At 33.7% G+C, this 21,881-nt stretch overlaps 1 protein-coding gene across 1 annotated transcript in view; it reads left to right on the forward strand.

Annotated features, from left to right (window-relative positions):
* Positions 1–21,881, forward strand: part of LOC118734003 (anoctamin-6) — a gene marked incomplete at its 5' end in the record, with an annotated part of 47,543 nt that overhangs the window by 20,230 nt on the left and 5,432 nt on the right. Inside the window, 12 exon segments of the mRNA XM_036463673.1 lie at positions 4,332–4,891; positions 12,505–12,747; positions 12,824–12,972; positions 13,039–13,207; positions 14,498–14,553; positions 14,615–14,773; positions 15,561–15,721; positions 15,787–16,025; positions 16,099–16,720; positions 16,793–16,998; positions 17,065–17,190; positions 17,255–17,410. Coding sequence (XP_036319566.1) covers positions 4,367–4,891; positions 12,505–12,747; positions 12,824–12,972; positions 13,039–13,207; positions 14,498–14,553; positions 14,615–14,773; positions 15,561–15,721; positions 15,787–16,025; positions 16,099–16,720; positions 16,793–16,998; positions 17,065–17,190; positions 17,255–17,410 — 2,811 coding nt within the window.

Below are 21,881 nucleotides of genomic sequence, written 5' to 3' on the forward strand. Positions count from 1 at the left end.
GAAAACTTAAAATTGATAAAAAAAAATAATAACTAAATTTAACTAATTTATATTAGAGGTTTGAAGTTTATCCCACTGTAGTATGAAATCTTCAGCTATGTGTTTCCACAGCCTGACAGTTAAGAAGATTGTGACGTTTCATGCTACCACACGCAATATCTTAAATCCTTCAAATTTTATTATTAACCTTTTGTTTGTTAAAAACATTTTTTTCTTAGATTCGAAACTTGATCAAGCAAAATTGCCTTTGTTTTTGACTAAGAGATGCTCAATAAGCTCATAATTGCAGTTCTCATTTGCATACATAACAATAAATTATTAATTTTTGTTTCGCACCAACTCCAATATTGAATAGTAAAATATATTTTAATCTTACCCAAATAAACAACGATTTAGTTCAATGGTCAATCACATATAGAGTACAGGGTGGTAATCTGTTAAAGTTTTAAAGTTTTTAAACGTAAAATGACGGCTAATACCTTTTTAAGCGTTTTGTAATTTAACCAAAACTCATTAGCATCCACTCAAGCAAGGAATTATTTACTTTTCAACATGCATTAGCAGAGTGCACTTCTCTTTTGTTTACAATTTGGTTGTCAAACACACTACATCGGATCTTTTGACACATTTACCAAAATTTACCACCAGGTAGCTTCTGACAAAGAGATGACCTTACTTACTCTCTTATTTGTCCTCTCAGTTGCCAGAAAACCAAGTACGATTTCCGGTAAAATCTGGAAATTCTGGTAAAAAATGGTAATTTCGGACTCATGCGGGTTCACAACTAAATAATATTGGGAATACTTTTGAGATGTTTGAAGAGGGTTGCGACCTGTTTGAAACTAAATTTATTTATAATAATCATATTTTGGCTTTGACACTTTTGCTAAGTTTTGGCCGAGCTTTTCCTCCGATTTGTAGCGTGCGCTTTTGCTGTCACACAAATGGGAGGGACCTACAAACTTATGCCGACGCCGAACGGCGATACAATTTTTATGATGAGCTATTTTTTTATTAAAGACACTAAGATTTTTAAAATATTTTCACTAAAATTTTATCAACCTAAATGTAAAGCTTATGCGAAGTAGTTATCTAAATTAATGTAAATTTTAAACATTTTCAAGATAAAACATAAATTATATTTAAAACGTAAATGTTAATACAACTGTTTTATATATAATCCCAAACATATGATATAAAATCCCCTCTACCAAAAAACTTAAATTGGGTAACTTCGGTTTGAATTTTTACAATTGAGCAATTGTCAAAAATCTTCCTTTTTATCACCAGGGTGTCTTTGAACTAATGATTGGTACTGAGTTAAAGAATGCAAACACATAAAAGATTGCAGCCTTTTCAATACTCATTCAGTGTTAAACCTTTATTTGATTGGGCATTGGTTTTTTCAATCTTGCTATGAATATGTTGATGTGTGAATTCATAACTGCTTTGAGAGAATGGAAAATTCAAAAATTTTAAACCTCAATCCTAAGCGAAGAATAGGTAATAAAAACTGGATAGAAAAAAATTGTTGATTTAAAATTGAAAATGATTTCACACTTACACAGCTCTGCTACACATGTACACATATTTTTTTATTTGGATTTTGTTGAATTCATTGCATGTATATAATGCGGTTACGTAATAATTATATATTGCTGCTTATGTGTATCACATAAGAATATTTTCAAATAAAAATTATACTTTTCGTTCAACTTTGGTTCAACTAATTGCCTGTGAAAGTTGAACAAGACAAACACGTTTTAAGCGAAAAGTGAATGATTTCTTGCAAAAATGGGCGACCTACGCAACCTTCCGTAGTTAGGAGGGACAAAAAGTCAACACGGGGTATTCCCCTCTATGGGGTACGTCTGGCAACCCTATGAATAAATCATGTCAGTAACATAGAAGAGGATTATAATTGCTTCTTCGGAAAAACGAAAAATATTTTAAATAAAATTTGTTGACTTCAAAATCTGAAATAACCCTTGGGGAGCCGCTGTTTACCCTATGCCGAATAAGGCAATTTCAACACAAAGCTTATCCAGAAATACTGCCATCGCTTTAAGCAAGATCTTGTTAAAAATCCTTTATATCTGGAGAGGCCCACCACGTTGTATTTAGGCGAAATAACATTTCTGGTACTTATATCATGCATTTTCCTCTTTCAAACGCGCATAAGCAACACGAAATTTTTGGGAATTAACTCGGATCAGGGGAATTTTCGAAGACAACACTGGTAAAAACGGCCTGCTGTTGTCTTTTGTACAAGTAAGCAAACAAAGCTAGCGAGTTTATACATATGTTTAATTTTACTTTATTTTATTTTCATTTGTTTTATTTTATATCACATTTTTTATTTTACTATTAGTTAATTTAACTTTTTAGAGCTTTAATTTTATAAAAAAAAGGCAACAAGAACTATTTAATTGAAATCAACGTTAAAAAATATAGAATTAATAAATTAATTAATAAAAAATAAATAGATGAAAATTCTACTGGCCGTGGGACTTGAACCGACGACCTTGCGACTCGTTAATCCGCATTACTGCCGTTTGTCAAGGCACAATTTTAATCAGATCAACTGCGTCGTTAATCCGGATCAACGTTGCGGTCTGTCTATTATGCTTTGAAACAACTGTATGCAAGACAGATTCATATATCTGCTTTGACGGAAAACAGTGCAGTTCTATTGCCACATGTCCGCTTATCGCCACTCATTACTAGTCTCTACGGTATCCCAAAGTAACACGCTACAATGCGTCTAAGTATAGAGGATTCGTGGCTGCCCCACGCTTTCACCGAAGCTCCTCCTTGATCCACCCTTGGCTTTGTTAAACCAAATGCTTGCAAATTCCCAGTCCCAATCTGGAGCCTAGACCACTCTTCCTTGGTTTTTTTTTTTACATTTTCCTTGCGGTTTTCTGCCGTAAACGTCCCAATTTGAATTGAACGAAATTTTATTATTGGAAAACTAAAAAAACATGAATCACTCTATCTTTTGGTTGTATTATTATTATTTTATTTATGTCATAAGATCAGCACGGTTTTTTTGAATTTCAAAAAGGAGATGTCAAATTGAAGAACTAGGCCTGTAGATGTGCAATAAGGTGATTTGAAATTTGATGATGTGAAAAACCGGCACCATGCGTTAACCCTCTACATTCAGAAGCGGCTGAGCGGATTAAGATGAATTATTTGAAATAATTATTAAAGTTTTTGAATAGGGTGGTTACCTGCTAAAAAAAGATAGATTAAATTGTGGCGTTTTGACGCTATACGGGTTGACTAGTATTAATGAAGAAAAGTGTAAGAGGAAGGTGGAGGTGGCTCCTCCTTTAGCAGCAGTTATAAACGTAGAATTGAGAATGTAAACAAAATATTTATTTGAATCTCCTTTTTAGTTTGTTATTGGTTTTGATTAACCTTAACGGAATATTATTAAATTTTCAGAATTTTTTTAGAATGAAGTTTTTTGAGTGGATTTTTTTAATATTCGCAATGTTTTTAAAGTTATTTTTTTAAATAATTTTTCCATAAAAATACTGCAAAAGCTGTGACCAAAAACCATATAAATAAATGTTTCAAACTTTATACAAATTTCGGAAAAATCCAGCAAACTTTCATCAAAATTATAAACTTTATATTCTGAATTTTTTTAGAACATTTTTGGGTTCGCATTTTTATAGCCCATACATTTTTAGTCCAATGAACATTGTGAATATTTACAAAATATCAACATTTGTTTGTACATATTTGGTTAGAAAAAAGAGATTTAAGCACAAGGATGGGTCTTTGAGTATTGCGAATCGAAAAGCAAATCATTTGATTTCGAATACTTGGCACTATGAATTTGTATAGGTCCATGTGGTCTTTCGAATCGTATTGAGTTTCAAATCACAATACAGAGTAGGCCCCCTGGAATTATACATATTTTATATTTGCTGATTTACCAAGGCTACATATAAATCTGGAAAATAAGTTAACTAAAAAAATATTATTATGTAACTATTAAACTAGATACATATACATACATACAAACATACTATGTACCATATATTTTGAAGCATTTTAATAGAGATTCAACAGTATTTTCATTGAAGCGCATCAGGCTATCGAAGCGTGACATTTTTAATGGTACCCGTAGGTATTTAATATTTCAATTTTCTAACATTTTATTGGGCAAGTAGAAATCTACATACTTACATACCTACATATATATAGATGGCATCTTGTTCGTGAACCAATTAACAATACTAATTTCTGCTCATACCTTCATACCCATGTATACAGTACCAACTAACTTTGTATGCATTTTTCCCCTTCCACAGTCCGCACAAACGATTTCGAGTATCCCGAGTCGGAGATGGACGATCTGGAAAGTTTGTACTTTGACACAATCTCATTGGCCGACTCTGAGGCTGCTGCTGCCATCGCTGCCGCACATCGCAAATCACTTTCGCAATCCCGCAACACAATCTATCACTCGGCAGTTGATTTGGCGGGCGAAGATACACCGTCGAAGCGTCGAAGTTTACGTCTGGAAAATGGCAACAAAAATAATGCGGCACCGGCACTAAATAATCCGAACAATCGTTTGCCATACAATCCAAATTATCGCCACTCATCAGCGTTGGAACAATATAGCAGTGCCAATAACAACAGCGGGCCAGGCGTTGCCGATCAAACGGATGCTGCTATTGCGGCACAAGTGCTGGCCATGCACAATGGACGCTCGCACGCATACCCCAACAACACTACCAGCACTTACAAGAGCAATAGTACATCGCATCTGAATGCTGATGAGGTCTCTAAACGTCTCTTACAAAGTAGCACAAATACTAGTAAAGATAAGAAATTGCCAATTACGTACTCCCAATGGAAATTTAGGGTAAACATCTTAGTTGATTTTTGTTTGTTACAAAAGCTTCGAATTTTCTATGCTGAAAATGTACATACAATTGTACATACATACATACATGTATTTTTAACGTGTTTTAAAATCTCTGATTTTTTCACAAATTATTTGCATTTTAATTTATTATTATTTTCACCAATTATGCATACTATGCACACCAACACTGAGCATATTCAGACATACACACATTGGAATATGAAAAATAGTAACACTTAAATTTATTTATATAATTTAACTGCAAATATGATGGCAAAACTGGTTTTGATCTTACATGCAAGTGATTTTTAAAAGAGTTGTTTTATATGAAGAAGTACGCCTTTCTACTTATATTTTTATTAATCATCATAATTCATTATTTTCAATGAGCAGGTATATGTTTTAAATATTTTTTTATATGAATTCAACTCAGGTCTTTCAATCAATCGGCATTTTCTATTTTTTCTATCGCAAAGCATCTACGTACCAAAAATAATTACCTTAATATAAATAATTCAAAATTTTAGCCCTCCATTGAAGAAATTGATACAATAACGACACAATTCAAAATTCAAAAAAAAAAAGAAACTGTTACTACTGTTAAGTGGCTCATGCTTCTAATCCTTGTCGAATCCATGTCTAATCTTTTGTACTTTAGCAATCCTTACTGCTTACTTTAGCAAGGTATGGAAATGGATTAGACAAGGATTAGAGACAAGAGCCACTTAACAGTGGTAACAGTTTTTGCTTTTTGAATTTTGAATTGTGGCGCTATTGCACAGAACCATCGATATACATATATATATATTTTTTTTTTCTCTTTGATACTCACATCCTCAAATTTTCGTTCTAAGGTCTATTTATTATAATTTTAATTAGTTCAATGCCTTGGTGGCCTTCTTTAAGTAAATGTTATATGAAAATTATCGGTCCAGTTATAATTTAAACTTTTTTCTGCAACAAACCATGGTTTTTGTTGCGAAACATTTTTATATCGCTACTGTAAATATTATATTTATTAATAATTACTTCAAAACGTTCGAAATAGCTGTATTTACATAACTGCACTAGTTTGTCAGGCGTAATAGCCGAAGCCGCAACACCAAAAAGAAAGTTTTGGTGTGGAGTTGTACCTCCAAAGATTATACCTACAACCTTCTAAGCTAAAATTGAAGGAAATGACATATGTAGTGCCGTCTAAACTGAGAAAACAGTTTAGTTACGTCAACTAAATATGTTTCTCTCAAAATATGATTTCGGGCGCGCACCCTGCCAAATGAAAATTCATTCCGACCAGACTATATCGAAATGCGCGAATTTTTTCATAGATAAATGCAGAAATGTTTATTACATAAGTTGTTAAAAATTTTCGTCCACTAGGCGCAGAAATTGTTTAAATGTTCAATTGTTTATAAAAAAAAATATTGAAAGCAAAAAAAATATTTTTGTAACGCAAATAATTTCATTGGTTAGTTTAATGTTTCTTAAATCTGCCCCCAAAAAAATTTTTTCATTAGGACTCTTACTTTCAAAGGAAAATAAAAACTTCCAAAACACTGCAAAAATTTTCAGTTGTTGATTAAAAAAAACTATAAGGAATTTTGCAACAAAATTTACAAAGTGTACTTTTCGACTACAAAACTCGGTGCTGCCTGAATATCATTGAAAAATATTAATCTTGGTAAATTCTTACCCAGGTATCATTGGTGAGGTATTTTCTCACCCTTTTAATTTCTTCGCGAATAAGCTCATTCAAAGTATGAAAGAGGAAGATAAGATAAACGAGTGTGATCCCATGTTGAATTAAGATGTGTTGGTATTGAATAAAGAAAAAATTGGGACGTGAATCAGTTTTTTTGCCAAGAAATAAAAAGGGTGAGAAAATACCTTTCCACTCATACCTCATGAGTCTATATCGGTAAAGTTTTGGAGCAGTTATTCAAGTTCTTCTTACACAAATCTTTGCAAAAAGTTAAAAAACAGCATCAAAAATCTCATTATTATGATTCTGTTGATAAATTTTTTTTTATTTTTATGTAGATTTTTTAAGCTTAAACTGTTTTTCCAAATAATCCTTTAAGAAACTATTTTTATTAATAAAAAGATCCATTTTTGGAGGTATTTTCAAACCGGTCCAGCTCACGTAAATCTTAATATTTTACCGAAATAATTTGGTAGAAGTCTTAAAATATACTAGGCCGGAAAACCCTCAACTTTTTTGGTGATGCAGTTTAATGTACAGTAGTCGAAAAAATTATAGCCGCACCAAATTTTCACAAGTTTTAAAATATTATTTTTGTTGTTATTTAATTTTGGTTAGTTTTGTATAGTTCAATCTTTAACAACATCCGTATAAATACAAGTTCAAAGGCAGTATCACACGGTTGGGTATTTGCCAAAATTTAGTGCAAATCGTATCCCAAATATTTTTCGTTATCCCAATCACGAAAATTAATTTGTTGAAATTTGTCAGTAGAACATCGCTGTATTGTACCAATCTTTTGACTACAAAATAAAATGTTCCAATTTTTTTGTACCAATAGCCCAATATAAATAAACATGTACCAATATGTGCAAATGTACCAATCGCGTGGCATTGCCTTAAAAATATTTGCAATTTTAAACAATTTCAACAAATTTTCGTTTTTCGAGTTTTTTAATTAGATTCTGAGTATGCAGTTTGTAGCCCATTGAATTCTAGTAGAGTAAGGTACAAGTTTCAAATGGCTAAAAACAACAATTGATTTTTTAGAATTTTTAAAAAATCTCGAAATTTGTACGAAAGTTTGTTGATCCGTCCGTCCGATAACTCGAGTAAAAATTAAGATATCTTAACGGAACTTGGTACGTGTACTTTGAATTGTATTGAAAATGGGCAAAATCGGACAATAACCACGCGTACCTCCCATATAACGGTAATTTTCAGAAACACGAAAACTGCGATATTTTAGTAACTACTGAAGATTATTCACTCAAAATGGACATTTACAATGATTTTTAGACGAAAAATAAGAATATTATAAATTTTTGAAAAATGGGCGTAGCCACGCCCACTTATGGTTACATGTGTATATCTTGGCAACCGCTGCATCGATTTCTTCCAAACTTGGCACAGTTGTTGGCCTTGGTACATCATACCAAATGACCGAAAATTTTTAAAATCGGACAATAACCACGCCCACAATCCAAATAAGGGTAATTTAGAGAAAAACGAAATCTTCGATAAATCAGTAAATATTAAAGCTAATTTATTTAAATTGACGCTTGCAACAATTCTTTACCAAGAAATACGTTTACGTTAAAATTTTGGGAAATGGGCGTGGCACTCAAAATTGATACAGCCCGGCTTACCATGTTCGGTAGCGGTGAAAAACATATATTTAATATTTGCGCCGGGTATTTAATGTTCGGCTTTGCCCGACCTTAGACCTTCTTACTTGTTTATAAAAAAATAACGAAAATTAAATAAAAACGAAAATGATACGTTAAAACTTGGCAAAAAGTGGTTCGGATATAATTTTTTGACCGCTCTATGTATTTTTTAATATCTTTAATTGGACATGCGCATTGTACATAGAGGAAGTACACAACAGGAATGCCAACTCATTTCCTCCCCGTTGGCCACCGCGAAATTCCCCGATTTTCGGTGAAATTCCCCGCACTGGAATGATTCCATAAAAAAATTAAAATTTTTTAATTCAATTGCTTGAATTTATTAACATATGTACGTACAATATTTAAATGGTAAATATTTTCACAAATTTTTTATAAAAATATATCTTATAATATAACATACGCCATATAAGTAAAAGTTTAAAACTGTGGGCAAAACTTACAAAAATTCAACCAATTAGAAAAAAAATCATCAAAATTTTCAACCTTTTACTCGTAATTTTTGGAAGCCAATTTAATTTTAGTATAATAATGTGCACGTTTGAAAGGCTAAAAATTACCGTTGATTTTTGATATTTTTTTTGCTGGAGCCTTTCGCACTTTCTTCCACTCGGCTCATTTGATTAAATACAGACTAGAGATTAGACAAACGTATGTTTGTATATATTATTATTATTTAATGTTAGCTAATGAAAATATAATTGCATACATTAAAAAATGAGTAAATAATTGCGATATTTAATAGGTATACATATATAAATGAATATAAGGGAAATTTAAAAAACGACAACCTGGAGCAAGTAGTACTGACTAGGCACCTAGAACACCTACAACCCCCCTAAATACAGCCTTGCTAGGCATAGTCCTGTTTTGTAGGACAAAGTTGCAAAGTATAATGTACATTCCCAGTACGGAAAGAAACTAGTTTAAATATCGATGTTCAAATAGTTTTTTACCTACCACAACTAGTTGAAGATTTTTCTTCTTTGGGACTAACTGTTGACTTTAACATGGCGATGTCCTAGGCATCAGTCAATTCTCCGACTGTACATTTGATTTCAACTACTTTAAAAGGCATTTGGCTTAAAGCACTCTAAAGTCAATCGTTTGATTACGCTTTCGTTCTGCACTTCACAGATGCTTTTTCATAATTAAGAAAAGCCGAGATTAAAAATTTTAAATTAAATGTTTCGCCTAATAAGATTTGAACATGGGCTTTCTTGGCCGCGACCAATAGTAGCAAACATCTTTGCACGCTCATCTACAGCCAGACATGTAAATGTGCTCTCAAATGTTCAGTTTGAATTGTGTGCAAGCAGCAAGTCGCTTGTCCGACTGCATTTGATTTCAACTACTTTAAAATGCATTTGGCTTAAAGCAATGCAAAGTCAGTATGTTTCTTTTTCAGATGAATTTTCATGCTGAAGTAGTTAATTGCCCACAGTCAGATGATTTTTAACTAATATTGAACTATTCGCAAAGATATGTATCAAAAGTGTAAGCATTTGGTTTATATCAATGGGGATGCTATGTGATTTATACATAAATTTGAAGTTAGTTGCTGCATAAGTGGAAATAAACTAATTTTTCTGAGGTAATTGGTTGAGCTACGCCGTACTGGGTTCATACAAGTATGTAGTACAAAGAACTGTTATTGCGTTTTTCGCAGATTGAGAACTTTAATTGATCTCCCTTTGTTATTAAACGTTCGATATACCCCAACTTTGACAGAAATTCATTTTTTTTGCTGTACATTAAGTTTATCTCTCTATTTTGCCATTAATCAATCAAATTGCACACACACAGACACATGTACATACATAATTACATTTGTATATTCATATTGATAAAAAAAAAAACTATACATAAATACTTAAATATTTTATTAAATAATTTTTTTTCCCTCACTCGTGTTTTGAATTTTGTTACGAAATGCTTGAACGCTTGCGGGAACGGGTAATGGCAATTTTTTCCTTTTCTTTTATATTAAATCTAAGTTTCTTCCTAACACATGCTACATACATACATACTTTAAAACATATGTAAAAAAAAATTAAAAATTTAGTTAATTTTAGTATTGAGTTCAATATTCATAATCAATGTGCTTAAAACCTTTGCACGTTATATGTAAATTAAGAGTAGGTTTATTTCGATGAAACACTGTTACAGTGCATGCATAAAAAATGTATACATATAGTACATGTTAACGCTTGAAACTCACTGAAAACAATAGGCTACGGGCTATAGCTGCCAATTTTTTATCTTCATTATCTAACCTGCTGTTTCCACGGGCACAACTTTTTATCTTGATAACGATATGCAATATTTTGCTAATGGAGACCGCATATTGCTCTTGGCAAGCAATAATCCTGCAAAACTACTTGATAGAAGCCATCCTACAAATGCTTTAAATGATCAAGATAAAAAGTGCACATGCACAAATATTGCCTCTAATAAAATGTATATCAGGCAAAAAATTCCAGTTGGTAAGCAAAAACTTTTGCCGCTTCGTCGATGGCAATACGCATTTTTTGAACGCGACCGCGGCATTATGAATTTGTATCAGTTTGACGGTTATAATTTCGAATAAGTAGAGAATTTCGTTTATTTGGGATCCAACAAGTTCTAAAGTATTTTAAATTAATTGTAGATTTTGCATTCATGGCATAGAGACCAATTTTCATATGAGGTCATAACAGCCAGAAGAGCCTATCTACAAAACCTTTTTCTCCAGTAATATGAGAAAGAAGCGTCTAAAAAAATACAGTATTTTCCTGAAGATTTCGTTGCTACCTATTATACACTCTAAAAAAATTGTGTTTAAATTTGCGCGTATTAAGATAGGTAACCAGTTTCCTCTCTTCATTAATGCAAATTTACACAACGTGATAATTAAATTAAAAACTGCTTGTTTACTTTTACTTATCATATGTGTGGCGTAGAACAAATTTCAAATTTGTTTGTTAAATTCTAAACATTTACTGTTCACAATTTCACAGTTTACACATAAAATATTTAAAATCTGATCTAAAAAATATTTGTTTAAATTTACGCATATAAAGAGAGGTAACCGGTTTCCTCTCCTAATTTGTGCAAAATTAAGTACTGTCTGTTTACTTTTACATACCAAATTTGTCACAAAGTGTTAAAAATTTAGAAAATATGAGCACTTAATGTTTATTATTAGTAAACAATATATTTTTACTTAAAATTTTTTTACAATTCATACATTTCATATGCATATTTGAGTGTATTTTTTAAAGATCTTATGTTCCAAATCAAATCTTGAACATCTTGTGCGTATATTTACACAGATTCTGGTTGAAAAATAAACACTTGTCAATAGTAGTTTTACATGCACTTTTTAGAGTGTAGTAAAAGAAAACTGAAAGTGCGTGTCTCGGGCTGTTACCGTTTCGATTCTAGTAATGCATTTTAAGCTGTACTTAAAGTTTTTGTTTATATCAGTTAAGCTACTCCGGCTCTCAATGTCTCATATACATACATATGTATATTCATATTTATCAAAGTTGTTAATGGCCTTTTGATGAAATTCAATTAAACTTGTCTACTTATCGTCGGTGATAATGCAAGACGGTCTACGCACCTTGACACTTAGATGGTCTCTTACTTGCACCGGAATGCGTCTGCAAATCGTTACACCCCAATAAACGAATGACAAAACTGTATACCTTTGGCTGATGAAGATGAACGATTGCCAGAAGCGATCAGATACAGATAACAGATCATATAAGCACCAGAGGTAATAAGTTACATAGAACGTTTTGCAGTATCACCGACGTTATGCTATTTGCCGAATTAAAAACACACTACTCACTAGTAACGCAGACCCAATTGTACACAAAAGTCAAGGCTAGGCCTATTAAAGATAAAAAAATTTCAGAAATTCTATCACTTTAAAAAAGTATAAAAAATAGCGGCTTCTTAAATTACTTACACATAAAGTTTCAACACAGTTAATTAGTTTATTTTACTAGAATAGTCACACTATCGTTATTAATTGCTAAAGAATTTATGAAAACAAATTTGTAAATACATACATACACACATTATATGTGTGTAGGCTTGTTTGCTTTATGGATAACTGTGCGTATATACTTAGCACAGACATACAATGTAGTAGCTTAAGTTCTTGCTTCAACATTTGCCTCGCATTTTAACTTAATATTAATTAAAGCTAACTTTCCACTCCAAAGACACGTCGGCGCTTCCAAGATGGCAAACGCAGCGTTGATTTCGTCTTGGCCTATATTGGCGATGATGATTATATACCCGAGAATCGACGAAAACGTGAAATCTTTGAAACGAATTTAATTAAGGAAGGCCTACATTTGGAGCCTGATAATACACAGCGCATACATTTCATAAAAATTCATGCGCCACTGGAAGTGCTTTGCCGCTACGCGGAGATATTAAAGATTAAGTTGCCAATGAAAAAGGTAAACAGTACAAATGTGATTCCTATGGTTGCCAACATTTCCGATCTTATTGTTTTGCATTCATATTTTTTTCCAGATCCCCGGCCAGGAGCTTATAAAGGACGATGATTTTCGCATAAAAGATTGTCTAACTTCATCCTGTAGTCGAATTTTCAGTTGGTTGCGCGTCAGCCCGGAACGGCCGTATCGCATACACTTTGAATTCTCCCGCAATTATCAGCACTTGTAAGTGTAGATTCACAGTGGTGGTTTAAGTATATTTAGTAAAAATATTATAATATCTAATATTAGGTTCGAATGGGATCAGCCGAATTTCTTTGATGCCGGTGTTCGGAACTCAATCATTAATTTTATATTGGAGCGGCAGCATTTTGTTGAGGGCGAGGAAACCGCTGACAATTTGGGTATTGAAAAATTGTTGGGCGATCGTGTTTACCACAGCGCATATCCGCTACATGACGTAAGTTTTTAGATTGTAAAAATTTTGTTTACTAAAAACTAGTCTGGCATTCTATACACCAAGATCGAGTTTTTCATTGCCAGTTTATAATTAGATCACGTAAACTGCTTTTACATTGAACAGCTGACTGATATTTGATTGGCTAATATTTATTTAAATCAGTCAGTTCGAGATTTTAAACTAACTTTAAACAACAGCTGTACACTGAAAAACTGGCCCTAAACAGGGTTAAAAGTCGTGCAAAAATATAAAAGCTGTATATTTCTGCCCACAGTACACCAAATATTTTTAAATGTACATAAAGTTGAAAATTCAATATTTTTCCTCAGTTCATTATTTTTAAATTGTAATTTAATTATTTTGCCACCATCCGAGTTACAAGAGGTAGGACCACGCTCAGAATAACAACCGATAATGATAGAAAAAAGGCAGAAAATAGGAATAAAAAGAGTCATTTAGATGGAAAGGGAACGTTTAGCAAACTAAGTAAATATAAGGGAATCAAGTAATTTCTAAAATACAACCGGTATTTATCAATGTGAAATACTTACTAACAAATAAGCCAATTGTGTGTAGAACCCAAAATCTGCTCTACCAATTTATGTTTTGATATTAAATCAGAACCTTTTTTCAGAGGCAGTTATAATGACCGATCCTTGACAAGAATTTTAATGATAAAACTGGGCAGTAAATAATACAAGTGCCATGGTAATAATAGCCGCTAAATCTGTTACTACGTTGCATTTTTAAATGCCATAATTTTCGTAAATTTTAGCATTGCCATTCGACATAATGGTGCCTGTTTTTAAATGGGATCATATTCCCTAAAAACGCTAGCACTTTATTCTACACCTACACAACCTTCTAAACTCTACTGATGCATCTTAAAAGGCATATTACTGCTCCTTTCGCAAATTGAAATACCCTTAGGCTTTTTGTCGATGGCCAATTTTAGGCCGAAAGCCAGGCAGTAACGAAAAAATTCTGTTTACATTTTTAAACAGATGGTGTCCCGTTATAGTACCTTGACAATTTTTCGTTGAAATAAGTAGCATTTAAAGTATACCTAGTCCGATTCTAAATAAAAGATTCTCATTTTAGCAATATCATGATGTTTTTGGTGGACCTTATCATGTTAGCAGATTTACAATTGGCCATATGCCAATACATATGTATATAATTTCGCGGATTCAAAAAACTAACAAAAAAATAATAATTTATAAGGGCTCTCTTATAGCATTTCTAATTACGTTGTATTAACTTGCATATTATCTGCTTTATGTCCTACAGGATACGGATCGAGACTTTCTACTGCAAGAATGGGCTACGCTGCGGAAGTGGATACAGTATGTTTAGAATGTAGTCTAAAAGTAATTATTAGTTCACAATTGAAAAATATTTTTTCAGCTTACAACCTCTGGATAGCATTAAAGAGTATTTTGGTGCAAAAGTAGCCTTATATTTTGCTTGGTTGGGTTTCTACACTCACATGCTAATACCCGTTAGCGTACTCGGTATTTTATGTTTCATCTATGGATTTGTAACGTGGAGCAGAGATCCCATAAGGTAAAAAATTATATTCTTTAGTGAAAATTTCGGGGGAAGGGTAACCCCTACGACGCATACATTCATGTTATTTTATACCAGTCTCTTCTCATCAATCTAGAAAAAATACACCTATTTGTAAAATATCTACTTGATATTTTTAATGCACTATATTTTTTTCTGGAGCTAATAGGCAGTGATCTATTCCTATTAATAATACAATAGGTTTGTTCCACACGCTTTCCGGGCTGTGTCAGTAATTAGAGTGTAAAAATAAGTTACTCTCTCACACGTCAACACGTGACAAAAGTGCCCAGAGCGTGCGGAACGCAAAAACCATATTTCGTGCCCGGAATCAACAAATCAGCTCTAAACAATGATTTTATGTGTATTTATCTAATATGGCTAATAAAATTATAGTTACAGCTGTTATTTCAAATTGACTTCTTGCACATTTCTGCCCAGAAAAAAGCCCGGACTGTTTCGGGCACGAAGAAGAAGACATTTACGATCCAAAAGTGAAAGGTATTCGCTCTCTAATACCCATTTTTCTAGCATGAGGAACGCTTTCTGGCCTGTTTTTGGGCACCCGCGGGATCTCGCGGGCCCGTGCGGAGCAAAGCTAATATTTAAGCATAAATACGAGTCCTAAATCTATAAGTTCTATCTTTGTGGTTTGCTTGTACTACATAAATAGTATATTATTGTTTTGAAACCCGTTCTTTGCCAATGTTCCAGAACAGTAAATTGGTTCACATTTTAGTTAAAAACACCAAATAATAACAAAACTCCTCTTCCTTTATTTCAGCCGCCAAATTTGCAACGATAACCAAACAACTCTTATGTGCCCACAATGTGATCGAAACTGTAACTATTGGCTGCTGGAAGAGACTTGTAATTCATCGAAAATGAACTATCTAATAGATAATAATATGACAGTTGTATTTGCATCGATAATGGCCATTTGGGGTATATATTTGCTCTCTGAAATATGTATCGCTTAGTTTGATAAAAAATGTAATTCTCTCTCACAGCTGTACTCTACCTGGAGCTCTGGAAGCGCTACTCAGCAACTTTGGTGCATCGATGGGGATTGACCAGCTTCTCACAGCATGTGGAACATCCGCGACCGCAGTATTTATCGAAACTACAAAAGCACAAGGATATTACGGAGCGTTGGAAGAAAAGCAATAATATATTAGAGCCGGACGTTCCATTTTGGCGTATAAAATTTTTACCAAGTTTTACAAGTTACAGCATTATGGTTTTGTTTGTGAGTATACCATTTTTTTTTTAAATACACTGCGGCTTAGGCATTGCATTCATTTATTGTTATCGCATTCCAGATCTGCGTTTCGCTCATTGCGATTTTCTCTATGATTGTCTATCGTATGGCACAAAAGGCATCACATAGCATTTTAGGTAACGAAGATTCAATGACCTTCAAAATAATGGTGCTTCCCATGACGGCTGGTATCATCGATCTAATAGTCATTTCTATGCTCGATTATGTCTACACCTCACTGGCCGTTCATCTCACGAATATGGAATATTGTCGTACACAAACGCAGTACGATGAAAGCCTGACAATTAAGAACTATGTTTTTCAATTTGTCAACTACTATTCCTCGTTATTTTATATTGCATTCCTAAAGGGGAAATTCGTGGGCTACCCAGCCAAATATAATCGAATATTGGGGTTTCGGCAGGAAGAATGCAATCCAGGTGGTTGTTTGATGGAACTCTGCATGCAACTTGTCATCATTATGGTGGGCAAGCAGGCGGTAAATGCTATTGTAGAAATGCTATTTCCATATATTATGCGTTGCATACGTAAGCTTTCTGCGCGCATTGGCATGAGAAAAGTGGAAAGTGAAGAGAAGCTAATATCGTGCAATCAGTGGACTGAGGATTATCATCTAGAACCATCGAATACAAATTCGCTATTCTCAGAGTATTTGGAAATGGGTTAGTAAATTCTTCGACAATTTGTGCGGCAAATATTTACATACGTACTTACACTTTAAATTCTCCCATCAGTTCTGCAATTTGGCTTCATAACACTTTTCGGCTTGGCTTTCCCACTGGCGCCGCTACTAGCGCTAATTAATAATGTCATTGAAGTACGCTTGGATGCTATAAAAATGTTAAGGCTTATTCGTCGTCCGGTAGCACAACGTGCTTGTAATATTGGGGTTTGGTATAATATGATGGCAATTGTTACGCGAATCGCCGTCGCATCGAGTGTAAGATTTTTGAGATAATAATTAAAATTAGGATAATGTAAATATTTGTTACGCCTCATATTTCAGGCCATGATCATTGCATTTTCTACAAATCTCATACCGAAACTTGTCTACACAACTGCCACGAATGATGCATCCTTAGAGGGATATCTAAATTTTACGCTTGCCTATTTTAACACAGCGGACTTCCAGGTTAGGCTCTGCTATGATTTGAATTATATAAAAAAAAATTTACGTGTATATATTACGCTTCTAGGTACAGCCCGTCCTGCTGGGGAGTACCTATGAAAATGTAACCTCCTGTCGCTATACTGAATTCCGTAATCCGCCCTGGGATGATCATCCTTACAAGCGACCATCGTATTACTGGAAAATACTGACTGGACGTCTAGCGTTCATCGTTATTTTTCAGGTAGGTTAAATTTTATTAACGGTTTTTACTTCCTCTGTGGCTGAATGGTTAGAGGTGCGTTCAACAACTCTGTAGGTCGTGGATTCGATCCTGATCTGAATTAAGGAAAGTTTTTTATAACAGCGGTCGGCAGGCAATGGCAAACTCCGGATGTATTTCTGCCATGAACAAGCTTCTAATAAAAATACATTTGCCGTTCGGAGGTGGCATAAAACTGTAGGTCTCTCCATTTGCGTAACAACAGCAATACGCACACAACAAGTTGGACGAAAAGCTCGGCCAAACCCTTAGCAAATTTATTAGCCCAAAAATATTATTATTGAAGTGAAGCTTCTTTGTTGTTTGGTTGGGAGTAAATTGGCAAATGGTTGCAAAAGAAACAAGTGCTTCTTAAATGTATGCACACGGTAGTAATTTAACAAAAGCCTGCTAATAACCGGTTTAGAAATAAGATTTAGATTAATACAAATACGAGTACTAGAATGAATGTAAACGTTAGTACGTACATAGACGAAGAAACGAATTAACAAAGATAAAGGCCCTTATTATGAGCTGCTTTCGATCTGCGTGTGTGGTCGAAAGTGCTGATCGAACGAATTTTCATTTGATATTATGACGCTCATTCGATGAAGAATAGCGCTATTGTGAATTTCGCTCGTTTAGGTTGTTCACATAGTATATTTTTCACCGCCCAGAAGCTTTGTTTAGAAGTCGAGCAAACTAAAAAGTGTGTTTACACATATTTATGTAAATTTGTGCAAATTAAAACGAAATAAAAAAGCGAGTTTATAAAAATGTCGTAAAAATGAGAACGATTCGTCAGAGGATGAGAGCTTAGTAAGTAAGCTTAGTAGTAAATAGTAAAATGTTTAAGAGTTTAAGGTCCTTAGTATGAGTTGCATTTGATTTTTGATCTTCGCTGGCTATCGAATATATAATAAGGCCCTTATTATGAGTTGCATTATCGAAGATCGAAAGTGAAATTCGTATTATGAGCTATGCAACCGTGTCGAAATTTTCGTTGAGTATCGAATTTTCTGTCGAACAGAATTTTGCTTTCGATGGTGTAGCGAAGTGTTAGAAAATTGTGAAAAATGTATTATTTTGCATTTGTTTTCTTACCTTTTTGCGGGTAGACACTAATTTTAAAAAATTTTTATCAATTTCATGCAGTTTTACAAATCACAAGCTCGAAAGGCTGCTTTTACTTGTGAAAGTAAAATCCCAATACTCAGTTGGCACGATCTCTGAGAACAAATCATAGAGCTGTGGATAGTTTTAAAATATTTTAAATAGATTTGGCTCACAAACGCCTTTTTAGACTGTCGGAAGTTTTTAGTAAATCTGTAGACAAATTTCTTAAATATATTTTATGTCAAAATATATTGTAAAGACTAAACTTAAACTCTCTTAAACATTGACTACTCCTGGCCAGTTCACTAAACTCTCATCCTCTGACGAATCGTTGAACCCCAGAACTTCGTTGTATTAATTTTTACCATGTTTTTATAAACTTGCTTTCTTTTTTATTTCATTTTAATTTGCATAAATTTACATAAACAAAGCTTCTCAGCGGTGAAAAATATACTATTCTGAACAACATAAACGAGCGAAGTTCACAATAGCGCTATTCTTCATCAAATGGGCGCCATAATACCAAATGAAAATTCGTTCGATCAGCACTTTCGACTACAATCGAAGATCGAATGTAACTCATAATAGGGGCCTAAATAGATTTGGATCACAAAATTTCTTAAAGATATTGTATGTTAAAATATATTCGAAAGACTGCTCTTTTAAACGTTTTATGCCCCTGGCCAGTTTTCTAAGCTCTAATCCTCCGACGAATCGTTCAACCAGAACTCCGTTGTACTAATTACAATTTTTTTACCACGTTTTTATAAACTCGCTTTCTTTTTTATTTCATTTTAATTTGCACAAATTTACATATGTACATATGTATAAGCACACGATTTGCACCCCTATTGCGAGTGTCGACTGGTAATAGATAAAGGACTTTTATTCGATTATCGCTTTTCCATGGTATTGTGAACGTCATTGTCTCGTCCAATAAGTTAGTGTGAATAACTTATAGGCGATCATCCTTCTACAAACAAACAGCTGAAGAAGGATGAGCGACTAAAAGCTATCCACAGTCGCTTATTGAACGAAAAATCGACATTCACAATACCATGGACAAGCGATAATCGAATAAAGGTCGAAGAAGAAGATTCACTTCAAAAAAAATGTCTCCGACTCGCGCACCGGTGTTTTTATTATATATTATCCACAACTTGATATATTGGGCCGTATAAATAATGAACTAAGCAATTGCATTTTCTTAAAATGTCATACCTTTTTCTTCAATTTTGTTTGAATAAATCAAGTAAAATGTCTGGTATTTAAGAAAAAGCAATTGCTTATTTCTTATTCATACGGCCGAAGGCACATTGAAAAGGGGCCTATTTCATAAAGCGACAGTGATAATTTTGTAACGACAGGCAATTTCCATGTTGTCAGTGACAATTCGACAGTTTGCTGGGTGTTTTGTTTCATAAAAACAATTCAATTAAATTCCATGAGAAATTCCATTGAAAAAGTAACATATTGGCATTGTCGGAGTTTAAAATTGTCGTTGACAAAATTGTCGCCAGTCATATGAAATTTATATATAAAAATTATCGTCGTTTAAAGTACAAAACCGCGTATCGTGATTCTGCAAAACCGCGTAACTGACATTGGCTCCCAAAAATTGGATTTGCTCACACGAGCTCTTGGCTCAATCCTTATCCATTCGTCCTGAAATATACTAGGCAGATATGCAATTGCTTTATAAAAAATAGAACCATTTTGAAATATGAGTGTTTTTACGTTCTAGAAAAAAAAATGTTATAACTTCACATACGCGGTTTTGCATTTTGTTGATACGCGGTTTTGCACTTTAAACGACGATATGTAATATTGCATTTGCATTATTTTAGTTTTAAGAACTACTCAAAACTCTCCTGTGAAAGCTTTACGACGGAGCAATTTGGTTTTGTCGCCATTGTCGGGACAATTTTGTCAGAGTGACAATTGTCAGCACAATTGTCTACAATTTTCCATATTATCACTGTAGTTTCCAAAAATTTTCACAGTTGCCTACAAACGTATATGAAACAGGAAAAATGTCGCCGACAATTCTGGCAGTTAAATATTTCAGAAAAATCGACAATTGTCGCACCTGTCACTTTTATGAAATAGGCGCCAGGTAGTATCAGTAGAGCGGCTGATTGTTTTATTTTTCTTAAATTATTTGGTCTCGAAAAAGTCAAAATTTTTAATTTCTTCTTACAAAAATTCTAAATTGTTAAAAGTTATTTGCATGTGAAACCTTTTTCCACACAAAACAAGCTATTGAATAGCAACTTTTGGAACTTTCGCCCCACTCAGCAGCACAATCTCTGCTTACTGGGCCTTGCAAAGGATGGGTTAATGCTTCGAGAAGCAAACAAAGCAAACTGGCATGCTTTGATCTAGTTATAGGTTCCCAAACTTTTTTTTCTCGTAGACCCCTTTCAAAAATTTACTGGTATCGGTGGACCCCCTGCTGATACATTTCTAAATATTCCCAAAGCTCATAAAAAAATTAAATGTGAAAATTAGATCTAACAATGGAAATTTGCATCGCGGGTGAATTCAAAAACTAAACTCAGAGTGGCCAAAATAATATTCAAATATTTTCTTGTGTTCTATTTATAAAAATAATGTGATTAAACACTTGTAGGTTTTAAAAAATAGAGCCCGTAAATACATTAAAATAAATAAAAAATAAAGAGCACTGCGAGCGTTAGCGTTATTTACATTATCTTCACCATAAACTCATCAAATGTTCGGCCCACTCATGACTTTGCGCGTGGAGCATATGTAAAATAACTTATTTGTGTTAATGGAATCATTTTTATTTTTATCGCTCCGAGTTTTAAAGTGAGGCGAAAAATATTTATCACGTTTTTAAAAGACAATACTTAAAACATCACAACGGCAAAGCTTTTAACGCCAAACTTTTAATTCAGAAACTGACAATAGAGAAAAGAACGAGCCTAGAAAAATCGATGACAAACAACCAAGCAAGCGCAAAAAGTGTTCCACCGTTTCATTCTCTTCAAGGCAGGATGTCATTGACGCCTATCACAGTCAGGTGTTTGTGCCACGTGAAGTGATCAGTCAGCAGTCCAGCAAGTTGCCTGCAGTGTTGTCTGCCCAGTTAGAGCAAAAAATTAGATATACCTTGTGAGATTGAAGGCAACATGAGTTTTGCCCACCTGCATCCCTACTATGCCTCTCAGTCATTTCGGAGTGAAGTATTCACCCAGTTTCTGATGGTGGCTTCGATTGCCGAAGGTGGGAGTGCTAAAACTACTTGTGGACCGAGGAATGCCTGGTATGAGCAAACTCTGGCCAAATGATCAGATGTCTCATAACCAGGTAC

This window comes from Rhagoletis pomonella, unplaced genomic scaffold, assembly GCF_013731165.1.
Source record: "Rhagoletis pomonella isolate Grant_MI unplaced genomic scaffold, Rhpom_1.0 Rhpom_scaffold_00002, whole genome shotgun sequence".
Lineage (NCBI taxonomy): Eukaryota > Metazoa > Arthropoda > Insecta > Diptera > Tephritidae > Rhagoletis > Rhagoletis pomonella.